Below are 21,129 nucleotides of genomic sequence, written 5' to 3'. Positions count from 1 at the left end.
TCATTTAGCTACATATCAATTGTTAAATAATAAAATTTGACTATAGCATCCAAAACACAGAAAGAGAGAGAGAGAAAGAGAAAGAGAGAGGGGGTCAGCCATCAAAGCCCTATGGAGCATAGATCTATTCTGAGTAACCTGAGGTCATGGTGAGTTTGAATCCACCCGATGGTAAATGCTGGTGGTAGAGATATACCACTATACCCACAACCATAAATATTCAATAAAGTGAAATTGGTCTCTGACTCACCTGGGTAGCTATCAAAGTTCTTAGAGACAAGAATGAGTTCTATCCAAAAAAACCCCAAAACCAAAGGTTGTCTGGCAATCTGAAAGCCACTAGCGAAAATGCAATGAACATTCATAATGAGCACAGAAGGACTCTTGGGAAGTGGGTAAGGAAAGGAAAAAGAAAGGACATTAGGAGACAATACGAGAATTCCTACCTGTGGTGCTGTGACCTTAGCTGTAAGGCTTCCAGCCTGCACATCAATCAGCCATGCATATTCTAAGGAATCACTGCCCAAAGGAAGCCCTTCTGCTGAGAACATAGCATGTGCTCTCAGCTGCAGGCCTGACAAACTGATGTGACCTTCCCTGAGAACTTCGTCCACAGAAGGTCGCTGCTGAAACAAAAACAGTGAAAGTGTAAATGGTTCAAATAAATCACATTATACTTTTCTGGTTGCTTTGCCCGTCCAGAGATGAACAGTAACACCATGCTCTCTGGAAAATAAAGTTTCAGAATCCACAGCTCCTAACACAACCTTGGACCCATAAAAGTAGTTTGAGTCAAGTTTCTTTCTTTTTTAAATCATTTTATCGGGGCTCATACAACTCTTATCATAATCCATATGTACATCAATTGTGTAAAGCACATTTGTGCATTCATTGCCCTCATCATTCTCAAAACATTTCCTCTCCACCCAAGCCCCTGGCATCAGCTCTTCATTTTTCCCGCTCCCTCCCTGTTCCCCCTTCCCTCATGAACACTTGATAATTTACAAATTTTATTTTGTCATATCTTGCCCTGTCTGACGTCTCCCTTCCCCCACTTTTCTGTGGTCCGTCCCCAGGGAGGAGGTCATATGTGGATCCCTGTGATCGGTTCCCCTCTCCACCCACCCTCGAGTCAAGCTCTTTTCTAGCACCTATAAGAACCCAACTACAAAGCAACATAGCTGAGTCAGGAATAGTACGCAGATCTTCCCAATTAGTAACTGTCCCTATAAATAAAAAGAAATTAGTAAACTAACAAGGAATATAAGAGAACACACTTTTTGTGAGCTAAAAATAATGAGATTAAAATATTTAAAAGAGTAACTTAACAAGGAAAAACAAACACCATTAAGACCACAAAATAAGGAACTAGGGAGAAAAGGCCAAATTCCATAAACATTTTAAGAAATATAAATGTATGAATGAACCCTGGTGGCATACTGGGTTATCCATTGGGCTGCTAACCACAGATCAGTGGTTCAAAAGCCACCCTGCAGAAGAAATAGGAGGCTTTCTATTCCCATAGCTCAAGTCTCGGAAACCCATAGGGCCAGTTTCACTCTGTCCTATAGGGTTGATCTGAGTCAGAATCAACTTAATGGCAATGAGTTTGGGGATTTGGGTTTTTTTTGGTAGAGATAATAGGGCTTCAAGAGGTTTATGGAAATTTTCACTTTCTTTAATTTCATTTTTCCACAAACTCTCTGAACCCTCCTTGCATGTAAAGGATAAATACTTTTTATCTTAGAGAATATTTATATACTCCTCATTAAAAAGCAGTAGACCTTCCAAAGAGAAAATTTCTACAGAGAGATAAAAATATGCCCCAAAACAGGTATTATATGACAACACCTCTTTCAAAGACTGAATCAAATTATAAAGAATGAACTATGATAAAGAATGAATCAAATATGTTTGAAAATGTGCTACACATCAGTCATCACTCTGTATTGAATCTATCGTCCAACCTCACTCAAATGCACTGAATTCCTTCTATTTCCACTGCTATCATCTTGGGCCAAATATCACTTCTTCCCAGGACATACAATTGGCAATATGCTCCTGACTTTCCTCTCCATGTTTATTTTTATATCTCTCTGCTCTAAACGCTACAACCAACCACAGATATCTGAAGGGTTGAAATATGATGTCACATTCCTATTTAAAACCTAATGCCCTTAACATACAGACAAGGGGATACCAAAATAAAATACGGGAAAGAGCTCCACTGGGTGGAGCTTATTTTAGAACACATTCTTCCTGTTAAATGAGCATCCAGCAACTCGCTCAAGTTAGTGCACCCAGTGGCATCAACTGGGAAGGTTCGCTCTGGTCACAGTGAATTTTGTCATAAAAGCAGTTTTGCTCAAACCTCGTTTTGTTTTGTGTATGTGTGTGTGTGTGTGTGTGATGGCTGATTTAAGAAAACAGCGTGCAGCTGTGAAATTTTGTTTCTTGCTCAGGAAAAATTCGACAGAAACTGTTGTAATGTCGAACACAGCTTACAAGAACAGCACTGTGGGAAAAACTCAAGTGTACAAGTGGTTTTCTCATTTCAAAAATGGGGAAATGTTGATTGTTTTGGATGTCTGTCAACTTCCCATTTGGATGAAAATGTGTACTCATAGTGTTGGAGTTTGTTCCACCAAGTCAGACTGTTAATCAAGCTTTCTATTTAGAGGTTCTGAAAAGATTGCATAATAGTGTGTGACAAAAAGGCCCGATTTGTAGCACAAGGTGGACTGGTTGTGAAACTACAACGCACCTGTTCACTCAGCCATCTCAGCGTGCCAGTTAGTGGCAAAAAAAAACCCCAGCATGCCTTCCTTGCCCTACACACCTTACTAACCTGACCTCGCTCCGTGCAACTTCTTTTTGTTTCCGTGAATATAGAGGAACATGAAAAGACAAGGATTTGATGACATAGAAGAGATGCAGAAAAAAATGATGGAGGTGCTGTCAGTCATCCAAACAGATGAGTTTGAAAAATGTTTCCAAGAATGGAACCACAGATTTGACAAATGTATAAGTAAATTTAAATCACTTTGAAAAAAAATTCATTTTTTGTGGCATACTCCCTCGTATACATCCCCAAACCTTGCCTTGTTTGGTTTCCATTAATCGCTCCATTTTTGTCTCTTCCCACACCCCCATGTACTGTTATAGCCACAATGTACTTTGGCCCTTCAAATACATGGTTTCATCCACAAAGCATTTCTTTTAGATGTGACAGTCTGATTAGTGAATTGCACCAGAGCCCTATGGTCTCCATGTAGGAATAATTTTTCAGAAAAGCTTTCTCTGCTTCCAGTCCATTACCAGCTCCCAGAGCATTGTTATGTGAAACAGCCAGACAACACTTAAACAGAAAAATAAGTTGGAGCAGCCTAACTTAGCACCTTGACAACAAGTCATAGAAAAAAGGCAGCCATACTTCGAAACCACCAACTGCTCCAGGCAGGAAAGATGGGGCTTTCTACTGACATACACAGTTACAGTCTTGGGAATGTACAGAGGCAGTTCTATGGGCACAACCGCTTTTTCCCATAGGGTCACTAAGAGTCAGCACTGACTGGATGGCAATGGGGATGAGGAGGCTTCCACCAGACTTTCTGAAGTCTGGTGTTTGTGATATAGCATGGTAACTAGGCTTTGGAAAATAAAAATGGCTAAGCAAGGGACGTCCTGGTCCCTCAACCATGGTGCTAAGTAGAAGTATGTTTAACTTAAAGTATACAGACCATCTAAGAAGCCCTGCCTAGTCAGGGGGACCAGCACAAAGTAGACCTCCCTTGTTATAAGTCTCTCACCCACAGTACTACGTGGAGTACACACAGAAGAGTCTACATATACTACCTGACAACCTTCTCAAGTTGCAAGGACATTCAAAAATGGAACAAATTTGTTCTGGTATGCCATCTGGTTCTTGTTGTGATAAACACAGCTTTGCATGTGCAAATACTCTGGGACCCTCTAGTGTGTTCTGGCTCCAACTGCAAGGCTGCAATATCCCTGGAGGGATCACAATTAGGAATTGGCACACTTTTTTCTAATGCTGGTCTGGCTATTTAGAAATCAAGAGCAATATGCAAGTGTCCTAGACAACACCTACAGCACTTTGCATATGTGTAATTATTTTAACTTTAATGAACTTCATATCTTTACCCCAGGATAATTAAGCTAACTATATCTTGTTCACCACATATTCCACTCATCAAATTGACTTCTTTACTCATAGAATCGTTGCTGTTGATTGACAGACTTCTTCATAGCAAGACTTCTCAGAGCTTTCCATATATTAATATTATCTCTCAAACTAATTTTACTATGGTAGTCTTTGTGTATGTGTATTTGCAAAATAACTAACAAGGTAAGTACAACTTGTTCACACACATTATGAAAATTCATTATAAAAAAGTTGCTCATATGTAAGTTTACATATTAAAAGTGTAAACCTTCCACCACAAAAGACAATTACCTAATATAAAGAAAAAGGAATAAAGATTTATTAGGAATAATCATGCCTGCACTATAAAAAATACACACATTAAGTAGATGAGTAAATTTCAAGAGGACATATAGTACCCTAGACTTTGGGGTGAATTACAGCGTGCTAGCCATACTGTGAGCATACAGCATGCTAACCATGCTGTTAGCTTTTCATACTGTGGTGGCTTGCGTGTTGTTGCAATGCAAAAAGCTGTATCACTGGTATTTTACATATCAGCAAGGTCAAAGTGAACATCTTTCAACAGAGCTTCCAGACTAATAACAGACTACAGAGAAGGAAAAGGCAGCCAACGACAGAGGAATTAGCCACTGTGGATAGCATGGAAACATTGTGAGTCACTGAAAATCTAATGAATAGAAGCAGAGCATTGTCAGAGATAGTCCAAAAAGATGAGCCTCTCATGTCAGAAGGCACTCAAAATATGACTGAGGAAGAGCTGCCTTCTCAACGTGGAGCAGAACATAAAGACGCAGGTGGAGTGAAGTCTGCAGGGATCAAGGGTTCAGAACCTTCATTTGTTGATGAGGCACGGTTCAAAAGAAGAAACAGCTGCAAACATCAACTAATGATTGTAACTTCGAATGCACTAAGTATGAATCTAGGAAAATTGGAAGGCAACTATACATATAGACTTCTCCTGATAAAACACAGAGAAATCAAGCGACTATATCTGTGGGAAGATAAAATGGAGAAAAGCAATATCAGAAGATATAAGCAGATCAGGGGCCAATTGTGGAACAAACCGTCAATTGCTCATCTGTAAGTTCAGGTTGAAGCTGAAGAAAATTAAAACAAAGTCACGAAAGCCAAAATACAACCTTTAGTTCATGCCTCCTGAATTTTGAGAAGAGACTTGATGCACTGAACACTAATGACCGAAGACCTGATAAGTGTGGGATGACATCAAGATCATCACACATGATGAAAACAAAGTCATTTACAAAGACCGAAAAGGAAGAAAAGATCAAAGCGGATGTCTGAACACACTCTGAAACTTGCTTTCAATCATAGAGTAGCTGTGGATGACATGATCCTGTCAAAGAGCTGAAAAGAAATATTAACAAGCACTGCGAAAAGATAAAGTACAGTAATATAATGCAATGTGGAAAGACTTAAGAGTTAGAGAGCCAAAAGGAAGAAAGCACGAACCATGCTTTAAACTGAACGACCTTAGGAGAAAAGTTAAGCCTCAAACTGCAATATTGAAAGAGTCTCTAGGCAAAATATTGAATGAGATGCAGAAAGCATTAAAACAGTGGTTCTCAACCTTCCTGATGCCTCAACCCTTTATAATACAGTTCGTCATGGTGTGGTGACTCCCCAACCATAAAATTATTTTTATTGCTACATTATAACTGTAATTTTGAGACTGTTATGAATCGGATGACCCCTTTGAAAGGATCATTCAACCCCCATAGGGCTCACGACCCACAGGTTGAGAACTGCTGCATTACAAGAAGCATACACAAAGTCAATCTACTAAAAAGAACTACCCAATACTCAACCTATTAACTTCCTAATTAAATCTTGTATTAGTCTAGGTACTTTGGAGAAACAAATCCACAGTGACTCATGTATAAGAGAGAGTTTTATGCAAAGAAAATGTGCATCACGAAAAACATCCCAACCCAATGCTGCCCAAGCCCACAAGTCCAACATTAACCCATTAACCCAACACCAGTCCACAAAGTCCTCCACCTCACAAAACAGAGGCAATGATGCCGACTGCAGGAGGAAAGCTGAGTCCGTGAACGAACAAGCATCTCAGCACTAGCAGGGGTCTCCACACAGCTGCTCCAGCACCCAGGGTTGCATCGGGATAGGTTCGTGTAGCTTCTCCTTGGTGATGTCTTGTAGGAAGTCAATCTTGCAAGCTGAAGCAGGGAACTGCTAATGTAGCTGCACCCTGGTGCAACCATTACAAAACAAGAGACCCGAGAAGTAGAAAGGCGAGGCTTCACCAGCCATTTATCCCTCCGCCTTTCAACCAGCCCCACATGTGATTATCGGCCAGGCTGGCACAATTAACTAACTCAAACCTCTAATTGTATCATCTATGAGTTGTATGAACCCAGCAGAAAGTGGAGTGCATGGAAAATCAGAGAATGCCATGGGATTCAGAGCAACAGGCAAATGTAAAGGCTCTAATTTAAAAAGTTATACGTTGCACACACAGAAGCTAGTGCATTATTTTGGCCATATAAATATCAACACTAAATCTTTATATTAACTCATTTTGACATTACCTGATAGTTATCACTGACAAACACATTCAGAGGTGATAGGACAAGTTGTAGCATGGTCTCCCTAAATCCTTTTTTCATTTCAAAGCACAGTCTTTCCAAGAAAGCAGTAGGGCACTCAGGACCATCAGTAGATCCATGCTAAAAGTCAAACAAAATACCATAATCAAAATATTTAAAAGTGACCAATGAAATACAGAAAAATAAAAACTAGATATATATATACTATGATTTTTAAATAGTGCTTACTGACAAAAATAACTATGCTGTATGCCAATAAGGACAACTTCCTGGAGCACCAGAAGTGGGTGACTTCTCCAGTGTGCAGCCCTGGGTTCATGACAAGACAAGCAGTATGCACCACAATCATCCAGCACAGGGGTAGGCAAACTTTTGAGATGGAGGAGCCAATCCTGTCCCTCACAATAACGTAGAGATTATTCGAGAACCATAAATACATTTTTATACATGAAATCGCCATTATCTGAATAATATCCTTTAATTTTTTTCCTCTAGTTCGTGAACGCTTCCCCCTACACACACTATCATGATCCCAATTCTACCTTACAAATCTGGCTAGACCAGAGGATGTACATTGGTACTGATAGCAACTGGAAACACAGGGAATCCAGGACGGATGACTCCTTCAGGACCAGTGGGAGAGGGGCGATGCCTGGAGGGTGGAGGAAATATGGAGTAGAAAGGGGGAACCAATTACAAGAATCTACATATAGCCTCCTCCCTGGGGGATGGACAGCAGAGAAGAGGGCGGGGGAGACATCAGACAGCGTAACTTATGACAAAACAATAATGATTTGTGAATTATGGAGGGTTCATGAGGGAGAGGGGAGTGGGGATGGAGGGGGGAAATGGGCAGCTGATATTAGGGGCTAGAGTAGAAGGCAAATGTTTTGAGAATGATGAGGGCAGCGAATGTACATATGTGTTTGACACAATGGATGGGTGTATGGATTGTGATAAGAATTGTACAAGCCCCCAATAAAACAATTGGAAAAAAATTTTTTTTCAATTGTACTTCATGGTCACATGTATGTACCAAGATAGCTGCATATGGCTTACAAGCTGCAGTTTGTGAACCACTGATCTAGAGCCACACCCTGCCTAACTAGCCTGGCTCAAAAGTGCCTGGGCCTTTAAGGCATTAAGATCTCCTACCAAACCAGCCCAAAATGCAGAATCCTTGGAGTGAAATGAGGACACTTTGCCTGACGCAATGCAACCTCCAGGGTCAACCTCCTGAAACTGTATTTTTCTCACAGGTCTACCACAAGACCCCAAACTTGTCTAGGGTCTACTAGATATAAAGGCTAAGAAAATTAAAATTAGAGATTATCTACCTGGTTAATTACAAATCCAGCAATTCAATGTCATGACAGAATGTTCCAAACTTGCAAAGAATTAGAGTGAAAAAACTAAATTGTCCCTATAATGCCGAGCACGACATTTTTGTGACATTTAATTAAATGTATACATTATATATAGACAACTATGAAAGTAAAGAATAAAAACAAAATTTTTTTCTGAAATTAAAAATTCAGGCGTTAGAGTGCAAAGAACAATCAAGTAACCATATTTTAAAATTAATGTTAGCTTTATGGAAGCTTTAAAACATTAAATTTAGAAGTCTCAGTATGTAATTATTTATAAGTGAATATATACACACACAAATACATTTTTCTATACTACATATATTTCATAATATATTCTATCAGGACACTTAAATACTTACAACAGGAAGTCTCCCGTGAACTTTGTATAAATTAACAAGAACAGTAATATCCCAGGGACGCAAAGAAAGTGGATGAATAGCCTTGGATGGACTTTGATTTTCCTGTCTGTCATTCTCCATTCCAACAGCAGTCCACCCAGAGCTGGATGACGTTGACAAGGACAGAACAGGACTAGAAACAACCTCTTCAAAATCCATATACATGTCATCTTCCCCAAAGTAATTTTCCTATAAAAATTAGTAATAAATTGCCATCAATTGAATTTTGAAGAACAAGATTTGTTCATTATTAATCATAAAATGTTGTTGGATTCATTTCCTAGAACCAATTATCCTCAGATGACATGACGCTCATGTACATTTACTGCCACATCCATTAGAATGCACTAAATTTGTCTATCTAAAACACAGTCCTTGAAAATATGTATGTCGTCTCTATTGCATAAGTACTATTCTTAGCACACACTAACCAATCAATAAAATTGAACTAAATTGAATGGTCTACTCTTTATAGTAAATAATTTTGTAACTGAGTCTATCATTCCAAGTCCAGTAACTAAATAATAAAGTCTCAATAATTTAATAAATCCTACAACTCACTAACTCAAATACTTTCAACCTTCAATTTGATTTTAAATGTTTTATCAATGTTTAAAAATCAATATTTTAAAAAATTATACCTTTATACACAGAAAGGCATTTAGCAGAGGTCCATAGAGAGTTATCTGGGAATCTGGGGAAAGTTCCATTTCTACATGGAGTTTATCAGGTGGAAGTTCTGAGGGGTCAATAGGTGGGCGTGAAGAAGTAGAAGGAGAAGAAATAGCTCTTTCTGTAGTTTTCTGGGATGGTCTTAGTACAGACAGCATTGATTCTTCCATTTCTGACACTGGAAAAAGTTGAAAGGAATAAAAAAAAAGGTCAATGGTATTTGGACGAAAGGAAAAAACAACTATTAGAATTTATTCAAGGGAATGCGCACTAAGAACTACTTCCAAATATGAAAGTAACTGATGCAGATGCTATATATACAGTATATAATGAAAACTGGCTTAAAAGATTAATAATTAGGAAAGAAAATAAAAATATTTTATTGTAATATGTAGAAAAGTATCTTAAATCAGGCTGTACAATCAATGAAAAGTTAACAGAAGTAACAGTTTCATGGAGTCCCCGCAGTATAAATCTAGATCACATATAAGCCTTTACTATACTTGAGCACTAAACTCCAAAGATGTCTTTAGATAAAGAGCTACTCAAATACAATGTGATATTATAAAGCCACATTATATGCAAATAAAAAAACTATCACTTGAAATTAAACTCAGTAATTTAATTGACTTTAGTTCCATTTTAATCCAGGTAAAATTTCTTTGAAGCCACTCTAAATTGCATAATATTTTTTTAGTTCATTAAAGAAACTAGTATTTCACAACATTCAACACTAAAGTCCCTCGATCCTTGATTTGCATTGCAGTTCTGATCCTTCTAGCATAGCAGACCTTGAGAAAATCACTTACCTTCTCTGAATATATTTTGTTAATTCTAAAATTAGGCTAACAATAACAAAAACAAAATCCACTTCCTACAGTTATCATACAGATTGAGACGATGTAAACTGAAACGCTGGGTGGCCTCATATTTGACACATGGTGAATATGTAAGGCACTGAAGTGCTAACCAAGAGTCGGGGATGAGGCTGTCTGCTCCAGTTAAAGATTCACAGTCTCAGAAACTCTAAAGGAACAGTTCTAAGGAGCGGTTTGGAATTGATTGTGCTTGTGGTTGTTGTTAAATACAAAATCACGGTTAGTTATAACAGAATCTTTCTAAGATTAGAAGCACATTATGTCAGATAATTATCAATCACACCACCCACTGTCCCAAGAAACATATTATATAAAAATACTTACATGATTGCTTTAACTGTTCATCTGCTTTTTGTGGATAAATGGGATGCCAGGTATAATCAATTGTCAACATCACACTTGGGACAGTCCAGCACTCAACCCAACCAGCCCTTTTAAGAGTAAAAAACAAAGGTTCTAGTTTTTGTTCCTTATTTGTAGATACATCAGTTATGGATAATCTTGTAGTATTATTATTCTTCAAAACAAAAATAATACCTCCCTATAAATACAAATGCTTAGGTCATTAATTTTATGTGACTCACTTTTCTTGAGTAACATTCCGCCACTTGGGTTTAACTGTTTTTTGGCCACTTTGACATTCAGCAGGAATGCCAGTATCCTGAGTCAGTTTATTTGGGTGGCAATTCTTTACCAACATAAATAATGAATATTTACTGGGGTGGCAATCTGGTAAGAACAAATGAAGATCAACATCTTCCCCCTAAAAAATAATTGTTAATACACAGAAGTTATAAAATTAGTACATAAATGTTAGGGTATTACTTATATTCAAATACTACAACAATCTTGAAAACTTGACATAAAATAAAACTTTCAAATTAAGATTTTATATTATTAACAGGTAAAAATCTGCAAAACTATTTCACACTGACAAAACTAAATATTGATCAAAGAAGAAAAAGGCAAAAAAGAAATAGCAGTTTCCATCTAATAGTGAAAATGAAAAAGACATACTTCAATAAAAATTAAAATTCTCCTAACCAATATAAGCTGAAGTGGGAGTGTTATGGCTTTTTTATATTATTCATTTTCAAAATATGATTGTGTCCTCTGATTATAGTAAGACTTTGTTTCCTCACTCAAGTGGCTCTGAATAATGCTCAGTCAGCACAACTAAGGATCTTCATTTGGTTTCAGTTCTTCCATAGAGATGTTCATCTGGAAGTCCAGTTCTTATCATGCAGTACATACAATGGTTAGAAGAGTGCACCTCTACAGCTATATCGCTGGGGTTCAAATTCCAATTTGGCCCTCACTCACTACAAGACAAGCTATATACACTCTTTTACTCCTTGGTTTTCTAAATTTTAGATGCAAATAAACACCACCTAAAGAAAGATGTCCTGAGAAGGAAATGAATTACTGCATTTCAGTGTTTGACACCCGGACACTGTTTGAGACGTGTCTGCTGCTAACATTATTGTAATCACCACACTACAATGAGGACAACTACTACTTGTCCACATCTAAGATTAGGTGTTCTGCAAAATTCTAAATTTAGGAGAAACAAGCTATGAAAGCTGGCTCAGATAAAGGGAAGAAAGGTACTTGTGGTTCTTTCTTGAACCTGTGGTTGTCATCAGGAATCAAATACAGAAGGAAAATCTTCAGAAATCTAACAAATATTTGAGCTAAAAAAAAAATTCTTAAGCGAAAGTACAGATTAGCCACAGTAGTTGGAAATGAACTCTAAGAAAATAACTAATTCAGGGATTTTTATTAAAATATTTTTGAGGAAGGAGGTGGGAGAAAGCGGGGTGTTACAAACTTCTCGGGAGCAGTGAACTACAAAACGGACACAGCACCAACTCTCCGAGGCTGAGTGAATGGCGGAAAACTGATGCAACTCAGATTCTGCGGGGTGGACACTGAAGAGCTTTAGCAAATGAAATTTATGAAGAAACCTTACGAAATAAACATGCACTTAATTGTACATACTCTCAGAGAAAACTTGGTGTTGCATGTGGCTGGCACAAAGTCCGTAAAAGGCAAAGAGAAATCAATGTTCAGTGTTTCTCCACAGGCTGCCAGATAAACTACAAAATAAAGCAAAAGGAAAAGAAAATTCACTTTAATTTCAATAAATTCATTTAAAGTGGTCTTAATGCACACTTAAAAAGACAATACCCTTACTCCAAAATAACTCTGAAATGTTCCTTTGAGTGTCTTACAAGATAATGGAGGGAAAATAGATTTTAATATCTGATAGATATTAATACCATTAATAGATATTATTATGCCATTACTAACTTTCTGATTGGCATTTTTCTTAATCAGAATACTACTTATAATTTCTTACCATTCTCCTGTTGTTTGGTGGAACAATCAATCCAATTGTGTTGATTAGCAGCCCAAATCATTTCAAACTGATGAAACATGATCTTAAAACTCCATGTATAGGGGACAAATGAAAATATGTCTGGAGCACTGTCACTAGACCAGTCTTGAATTAAATCTAAATTCATTGAGGTATGAGATAGAGAGTAAAATTAATTGAAATCTGTTAGACAAAACAAAGGTTCTAATAGCAGTTAAAAATGAATTTTTCTTTTCTAACTAAAAGAAATTTGTATACTGAAATATTTACAAGACGATTTAAAAAGGGACTAAATGATAAGGCAATAAATAGATGTTTATTTACTAATCACAATTCTAAATGAGAAAAACAGTATATATTAGGCAAACATATCTCTAACAAAATTTTATAAAATTAAAAGAAATCATCTGGGGCTGGGTCAGGCTGCAGGAGAAGATGGTGGCTCCACAAGAGTTAAAGTTTCTCGTAATTTTCGCTTTGTTGGAAGAACTTGAAGCACAGAAAGAGTAGGTGAGGATATAGTTAGCTGGGGCCTGGAACATGATGAAGGGAAGACACTTCCCTGGTGGACAGGCACAATTATTAGGCCACTGAGGACAAATTATGAAAACAGATCATAGAGCCTGAAGGTAGACTGTGGACCTAAATATCCAGAAGCACCCCCATCATTAGATTTGTAACAAAAGTTAGTATAAGTGGAATAAAAAGGTCCAGTGGAATGGTGGATGCATGCAGTATATGAGTATCATTAGCAAAATGGCAAAATTCCTACAACATTAAAGTACTTCAAGAGCTAAGGTGTCCAAAGAAAATATGAAACTTACACAGCCACCAGAAGGACAAATACTCAACAATTAATTTTAGATCTCAAACTTGTCTTAAATCAACAACCTTCTACTCATGTTAATTTCTTGATTCCGTATCACAATGCAAAACACCCACACATTAATTAAGTTAAAGAATTCCACCTGGTAAACATGACCTGGACATTTGTATATGTACATATTGTGTTTAATTAATATATGTACACCCCTTGTGTTTTCAAGCCACCAGAGGTAAAATGCCGCACTTTTCCCTTATCAAAGTACTGTCACTTAAGCATAAACCTGGAGTACTGAAAACCATTCAGGTGTACAAGATGAAAGCTTGCTGGAGAAGTGTCAGGTGGCTGTGAAAGGAAATACTCATGTTTTTGAAAACCAATCTGCAAGAGGAAACCAACAAGGGCATGCTTTATCCATCTCGCTTAATGAAAGAGCTGCAGCTAAAATTGTTTAAAGTAGTAAGTACAATGAATATTGTTACAATTGTGTTAAATTTTTGAAGCAGTGTGGGTGCTGACTACTATTAGTTTCAAAAATATGTTCAGGGTTGTTTTGATACTTGTATTTATAAATTTAAAAGGTGGGGGGAGTTGATGAATTTCTGTTAAAAGTAACAGGGTAGATATTTGCTTATTGTCTTCATTTAACAAATCATGCATTTAAGTGAAACCAAGACAAAAAGAAATAGGCGTATGGATAAGTGGTTTTGAGGTGAATGTCTTAAAAATTGTAAATAAAATTTGGAAAGGGTCTCAAGAAATCATCTGACATTCAACTATCCAAATACCTAATACTCTGGACAAATCTATTTCTAGGTAATTTTCATGCAAATTTTTACACTTTCCTCTATGTCTATTTTTTCTATGATGTGCTATGTCTCATATAATTTTCATGTTATCTCACGCTTACGTACTCTTGCATTGTAATTCACTAAAGAGATGTCAGATTTATTTAGACTTACATACTTTTCAAATTTGTGAGTCATATGTAAGCCTATCATGTATTTTTTGTGTAATATATTTTACAGATTGAGAATTACTATGTATCACAGATTCTGGAGTAGAAATTCTGGGTCAAAATTTAAAAATTTTTTTAAAGGCTATTGTATATTTTAGAATTCCTTTCCAAAAAAAATTGATTCCATCTACACTCCCACTAAAAAAAATGTGTGCTTAAAAACCTACTCTTATGTATTGTACTTTTCTCTCTTTTTCGGTTCTGTTAACTGAAAAAGTGTACCTTAGTTTAACTGCACTTCTAAATTACATGTATGGGTGAATACATTTCATTAAGAGAATATCTGAGTGCCCACTGTATGCCAGGTTCTGCGCTAGATCCTTGAAATATAATGCTGAATGAAATCTCTCTCTCTCATCCATCTATCGATCTATCTATCTGGTCAATTTCAACTCATAGCAACCCAAGAAGAGAGAGCAAAACTGCTCCCAAAGGTGTCGAGACTGTCAATCTTTACAGGAACAGACAGCCTCGTGGTTCATCTGCATGTTCTCCAACATCTCATGCTACTAGCAACACAGGTCTATTTAACTCACTGGCTGCTTCTGTGACTCAGTTTCCTCACAGCCAGCACAGGGACAGATACATGCCTAAGCCTTTTTGGAGTCACTGTGAAGCTACTATACGTGGACAAACTTTGTAAACAGCAAAATACTATGTAAATCTTAATTAAATGACTGCATAATTTTCAAAGAACATTTTAAGAGCTTAATATCTTTTGTTATTTATGTAAGTTATTAAGTGATAAGCTAATTTTTATTTCAAGAAAGCTTATTTGTTTTTTCTTCAATAACGTATTTGAAATTTTAACATCATTTAATGTAAAATAGTCTTCCTGCCAGAGCCCAAAATATCTTTACTGATGATTATTAAAAACTATGGTGACAAAATACTATTAAGAGCCTCACAAAGCATTTCTATTATATATTTCTCTTTAGAAAAAAACTGCTCTTATTACTAGATCCTATCAAATAATATGAATAAAAAGAAGCATTTTCTTGATGACTGTTTTACTCATTTAGTCAGCAAAGTAAAAAGTTATTAAGATGGTAACTTAAATAATATGAAAACTCACAACAACTCACTTTATAATTAAATGGTAAAGCAAAGACTATAAAATATACAGCAATTAATACTGGAGCTTTGCTGTGATATTAAATTGTTTTCTTCTCCTCCCTATCGACTAAATCTAAATCAATATCATTATTCCCAGAAGAGAATTTAGCTTCTGACTATGTTTTACATCTTTCACTCCTGGGGCTTTTTATTGTATCGATCATAAGGCTATCTTTTTCCTACAGTGAAATCTCTTTAAAATAATGTCATCTCACTAGTAATTGGCATGAACACAGCTACTGAGAAACATTAGGCATTCTCTCACACAACAAAGAAAATTTCATGACTGCTGAATTCTCCACTGGAGAAATATGACACTAAGAACAGCAATTCAAAGACAGTGTGATCACTCATAAGCTACATTAATATTACTTTCAAATGCTCATCCTTTTTTAAAGAATCTATTAAAAGGGTCATTCATTAGTATTGTGCTGTATGTCATTAAAAAGCAGAATATGATCAAATATAATAACTCAAATCTGGGATGTGAGAACTTAAATGATAATTACTTTTATTTCTGTATCTTTTTGTATTTTTTAAATGAATATAAGAATTTTTAGGAAAAATAATTATTAACCAAAACAAGTTAATGTCACTAAGTATACTCAGAAAGATACATAATTAGATAAAAACAGTAAGGGTAAACACAATTATGATTTAGGAAGTGTGCACTTGACTACTTAAAAGTGACTAAGGCAATTCTCAGTCTAAATGAAATGTTACTACAAAACAAAATGGCTTAAATTATGAAGAATTTATACTTCCACAATAGCTACTCTTAGTGTTGGTAGTCTGAGGATATAAAATGTCTGAAGGAAAAATAATGTCAAGAATTAAAAGTGTGAATATAGGAATCTATTTTGAAGATTCATGAAGTTAAGAATTTACAATGCCTGGGTTACAGGGTGAGAGGCTACATAGCAGACCCAAGCCAGACTACCTGGGGTTAAATTTTGGCTGAACCAATTCACTTGTCATGTGACCCTGACTCTGTGCAACTCATTTTTTCATCTGTAAAATGTAGGTGGCATAATACGCTAATCTCAAAGAGTTACTGTGAGGAGTCAAAGATTTAATGTGTACAAATTGCTTCAAACAATGTCAGATGCATAGTAAACTCTCTAAATTTTAGCTATATATATTTTTATAAGTCTGACAGTTAAGTTGAACCGGGAACTGCTAATTTAGTGTTCTACTTCACTCACAAAAGTTACCCTTGCTAGAAGCTCTACCAAAATTTCTACAGGGATCCCCAATCAAACTTTGGGCAAGTATTCTATAACTCGAAGACTACAGAAGCTCAGATACCCCAAATAAAATTTCCAGCCAAATCAGAAAACAATGCAAAAAAAAAAGAAACCAGACTAAATAAATTGTAGTAATGACATTATACAGGCTCTAACTCTTGCGATGGCAAATGTAGGGTTTAAATTATCCCTATTTCACAAACAAGGAAGTTGCTGCATAAACTTCTGTAACTTGGCAAATGTCATACTGCTAGTAAATAACATCAAGGCAGGACTAAATAGAGAGCATGTGTAGAAAGACTACAGTAAAAGATAATGCAACTGTCCACTAGCTTTTTGAAGCTCTTTGTATGTTTTATTCATCACTATACCCTCCAAATATCTAAGAGTGTTCAGTATAGAACAAATGCTTAATAAATAATCGCAACACACATGGATGGACAAATGCATAAAACAAAGATTAGGTTGACTACTTTAAAGATTTCGCTGAAGTAATATTGACTCCAGCAAATTGGACCAACTCTGACTAAATTTTTAAAATTAAGACTCAATAAATATTACTTATTTTATATTCAGTCACTATAAGTTAGAATCAATTAGATGACAGTTGTTCTTTTCGTTTTGTGTAGTAACCATTACTTGTGATACTCACAAAGACTATACACACTCCGATATTCATAATATGCTACAAAAAGTAAAGAATTTTTCCAACTAGCGATAGCACCAGTAATTAACCCTGCTACCGAAGCAGTAAGTAGGGGTTTCAAGTACAAAAATATTTGGCTATTTTAGTGTAGGTATGCATCACTTGTGAAACAGGATGTTATATGACGTAGACTGGTATGAACACCCTATTAGATACAGTATATCTGTTTGCGACACATCTAACAAAGCAACCCCCACACAAGCTACACTGGCTGTATAATGGTGTCCAGAGCCTCAAGGTTATCAAGCTGACATCTGAAACTGGGTGGCAGTGCCCACAGCAGCAGCAGCTGGGACCGGCTGCCAAGCTGCATGCACAATGCCTCAAAATTAATGCTTTACTCTCCAGTACTCATCCAAGCATACACTCATCCCTGTCTTGTGAACTTGTATGCAACCAGATATTGCCTAAACAGACATTATACAGTACATACCTGTATACTGTTTATGGTTTATAATGATTAAGACAATAAAATGACAGTATGCTGTAGGTTACTCCTGGAAGCAGTAGAAAGACTGGTTCACCTTTCTATTCTATCTCCCAGTAGACTGACAAAAAGCACCAGAGTGAGCAATTTTTCTTCTAAGCTCAATTTTGATTCACATTTTTCTTGTGTGCATTAGACCAGAGCACAGAATGGCTATATTTTAGTTTTCTCATTGATATTCTTGTCTCCATAAGAAGTTGAAAAATAAGAAAGTATAGTGTTAACATATTCCTGTTAAATTTAAAATAAAAATTACTGAAATAAACAAATACTATGATTAATTTTAATTTCAATAATTTTCATAGTATTCCACTAGTAAATTACCTGTAAAAAAGTTCTTCTGTGCAAAGATGAAATGGTAAGTGGCTTTATACACCTCCAGTTCACACTGCCATGACTGTGGCATGTTCCACGTCCGGGGGTAGCTGGCATTGATGTGAAACTACAAGTAAAAATGTCAGAACTTAAAACGTGGCTAGTGTCAAGTCACACACCCTGTTGAGTAATTAAAACTTATTTTACTATAGAACTGAGCAGAAGAAGGTCTCTTTGAACTTTTAAATATGTGCTGGGGCCGAAAGTACCTGTGATTAAATCCAGCTTCCTTGAACTAATAAGTCACAATCTGGTTTAACAAAAAGAAAGAAAAGAAAAAGACAAACTAGGCTACAGCTTAATTTTATTGTTGTATAAAAAACCCACAATTTTTATGTATGTAACAAACAGATTTGCCAATTCAAGAATTTTTAAGTTTACAAGTTAGTGATGCTAATTACAGTTATCATGCTACAGCTTAGAAAATGCTCTCCAAATAATTTAATGGAATAAACAGCTGAATCCCTGATTCTTCCCAGTTAAGTGAGAGGCTCAGGATAAGAGAGGAGGGAGTAAAACAAATCCTGTCACAAAAACAGTCTGGGCACCAGTGCATCCTGGGATTTCCAGTTGACAGCACAGCCATTAAGAGACCTGACATGGTGCTCTGTGGAATATTCCACTTGCCAAAGCGTGGCTTTTCTGCAAAGGCAAAGCCCAAAGCCTCCTTCCCGGGAATTCCAGTCATGCCTCAGAAATTCATTAAAATGCTGAATAGTCCAGTTTAATACATGTATTCTTAGAACTCTGTAAATTTCCTCTCCATTTACATACATATATACATATATTTACATCAGAACCTGTTGAGATAAAAGTACTTTTTACAACCTTATATAAAACAATCTTCTCTGAATCTGAATCACTCTATATAGTGGCAGTTATTTTTGTTGTCACTGAAAAAATGCAACTGTCTGATTAATAAGTCGCCAATCTGTTGTTTTAATCACAAGTCTTTGCATTGTGCTTATTTTTCCTATTATGGAGTAAACCAGAGTATCAATAATTTGTTTTCATTTTTGTCTTAAAAGCACAATGAGTTACATTATTTAAGCACTCCAAAATGAAACAAACAGGGCTAGAAAATATATGGTAAAAAAAGTATCTTATAACTATTTAGGAGAGATTTATTCCCCCCATATAATAAAGTCAAAAGTAGTAGCCTAACAACTTTCACATTTTTAAAGACCAAAGAACCATGTATTGTTGCCTTTTATTCCTATCCCCAACTAGAAACAGAGCAGCAGAGGAAGTAACAAGTGCATCGCCTTGCTATGGCTGTGGCATGGCCCATATTAGGGGTAGCTCGCACTGATATGGAACTACAAACCAAATGTTAAGTAAAAATGTTAGGACCAAGAGTACAGACTAGTTCTTGAGTAAGAAGATGAACCACTGAATAACTTCAGCACATATACATTTTATATATAAAAGTTAAAAGCAAGTCTGTATTTTGTGCGTGAATGCACATATACACAATATACTTGAAACTTACTGCTAACATTTCGGCTTCTAAGAGGGTCCGGTACTGCATGCTAGAAGTAGCATCAACATGTAGGAGTTGTCCTTTAATTGCAGGGGTATATCCTAATAAAAATATAAAAATTAGGACCTAAAATTAATGTATATGACTAAAAAGCTTTAAAACGTAACTAATTCCTACTACTACCCAAAGATGCAATCCTGAAAACTGTTCATCAGTTCAAGACACTCCAATGATAGGAAACAACATGCTATTCCATATCCAGCTAATGTTTGCTATTGCATAAGCTGTACCTGAAAATGACGCAAGTATCTACCTTTGAGAAAGTGGGAAAAGAGAATATATAAGCACTGTCTTAAGTAGCTGAAAAATATGACTTACAGAATATTTTTATAGTTTTGAATTGGAAAAAAAAATCAACCTCTTCACAATATAGCCCTATTGCGAGCCAAAAAAAAAAAAATTGAAGCATTACATATCCTTATTTCCTAATGGGTGCCTTCCTGTGAACATTACCAATGCAATGGTCATTATTTTACTATTAATTCAACATGTATCCTTCACTGAACATTTTCTTACACACACCTACATCTCTGAAAACAAAGATTTAAATATATTTTCTTGATTTCATATAATTTTCTAGTCAGAAACGTAAATACATGTTCCATAGGGCTGTTCAGTCAATCATCTTAAAAAGTACCTAACCTTAGTAAACCATGACTGGATACTCTTTAAACACCCAGTCCCACAACCAGAATCCTATACACGTATTCTGCGGTACTTGCCTCAAATTTAAAATTGATGCATACTGAAAATACTGATCCCTTCAGCCATCAAGTAACGTCTTTATTCCAGTGTATCACATACATATGTACACCATCAATTTCACCAACACAAAAGGATTTCATTAAGTCAATCGGTCTCGACTGTGTGCAACCAGGACTTTCCCTCTCATCATATATGAAGTCTGTTCTAAAAGATGCTTCTTTCCAACAGCTTACTCTGAACCAATCAGTCCTTAAAAGTTTCAAGAAACTGCTTTAAGGCTTAATATTTTTACTTTAAAACCAGCAAAAATGGTCTTCAGTCCTTCACTAAAATAGTGTCAAGGTAAGGGAGAAGATGGTATACCAGGCTAGTCTCACTTTTTCACTTGATCATCTAAGGAGGCAAACCCCACAGGTATCTCTTACGCAAACTAAAAAAGCTGGTTAACTCCCTCTGCCTGGGTCTCACTCCGCACTCCCTGCCTCATTCATTATGATAAGATTGTTTGTACTGATAATGCCTGATACCTGATCCCTTCGACACCTCATAATCGCACAGGCTGGTGTGCTTCTTCCATGTGGGCTTTGTTGCTTCTGAGCTAGATGGCTGCTTGTTTACCTTCAAGCCTTTAAGACCC

General features: G+C 36.2%; 1 protein-coding gene across 3 annotated transcripts in view; it reads right to left on the bottom strand.

Annotated features, from left to right (window-relative positions):
- KIAA1109 (KIAA1109 ortholog) overlaps window positions 1-21,129 on the bottom strand; it is a 195,776-nt gene that overhangs the window by 147,925 nt on the left and 26,722 nt on the right. For all 3 annotated transcript variants that reach the window (XM_045287399.1, XM_045287398.1, XM_004711839.2), the window contains exons 12-21: window positions 19,737-19,828; window positions 18,194-18,311; window positions 12,455-12,610; window positions 12,094-12,191; window positions 10,677-10,855; window positions 10,417-10,523; window positions 9,184-9,392; window positions 8,504-8,731; window positions 6,757-6,894; window positions 447-626 (exon numbers count right to left, since the gene is read on the bottom strand). In XM_045287399.1, the coding sequence (XP_045143334.1) occupies window positions 447-626; window positions 6,757-6,894; window positions 8,504-8,731; window positions 9,184-9,392; window positions 10,417-10,523; window positions 10,677-10,855; window positions 12,094-12,191; window positions 12,455-12,610; window positions 18,194-18,311; window positions 19,737-19,828 (1,505 nt within the window). The remainder of the gene's footprint in view (window positions 1-446; window positions 627-6,756; window positions 6,895-8,503; window positions 8,732-9,183; window positions 9,393-10,416; window positions 10,524-10,676; window positions 10,856-12,093; window positions 12,192-12,454; window positions 12,611-18,193; window positions 18,312-19,736; window positions 19,829-21,129) is intronic.

This window comes from Echinops telfairi, unplaced genomic scaffold (assembly GCF_000313985.2).
Source record: "Echinops telfairi isolate 266 unplaced genomic scaffold, ASM31398v2 ScPeMD7_14;HRSCAF=57, whole genome shotgun sequence".
NCBI lineage: Eukaryota > Metazoa > Chordata > Mammalia > Afrosoricida > Tenrecidae > Echinops > Echinops telfairi.
This window is presented reverse-complemented; position numbering and strand designations above follow the sequence as displayed.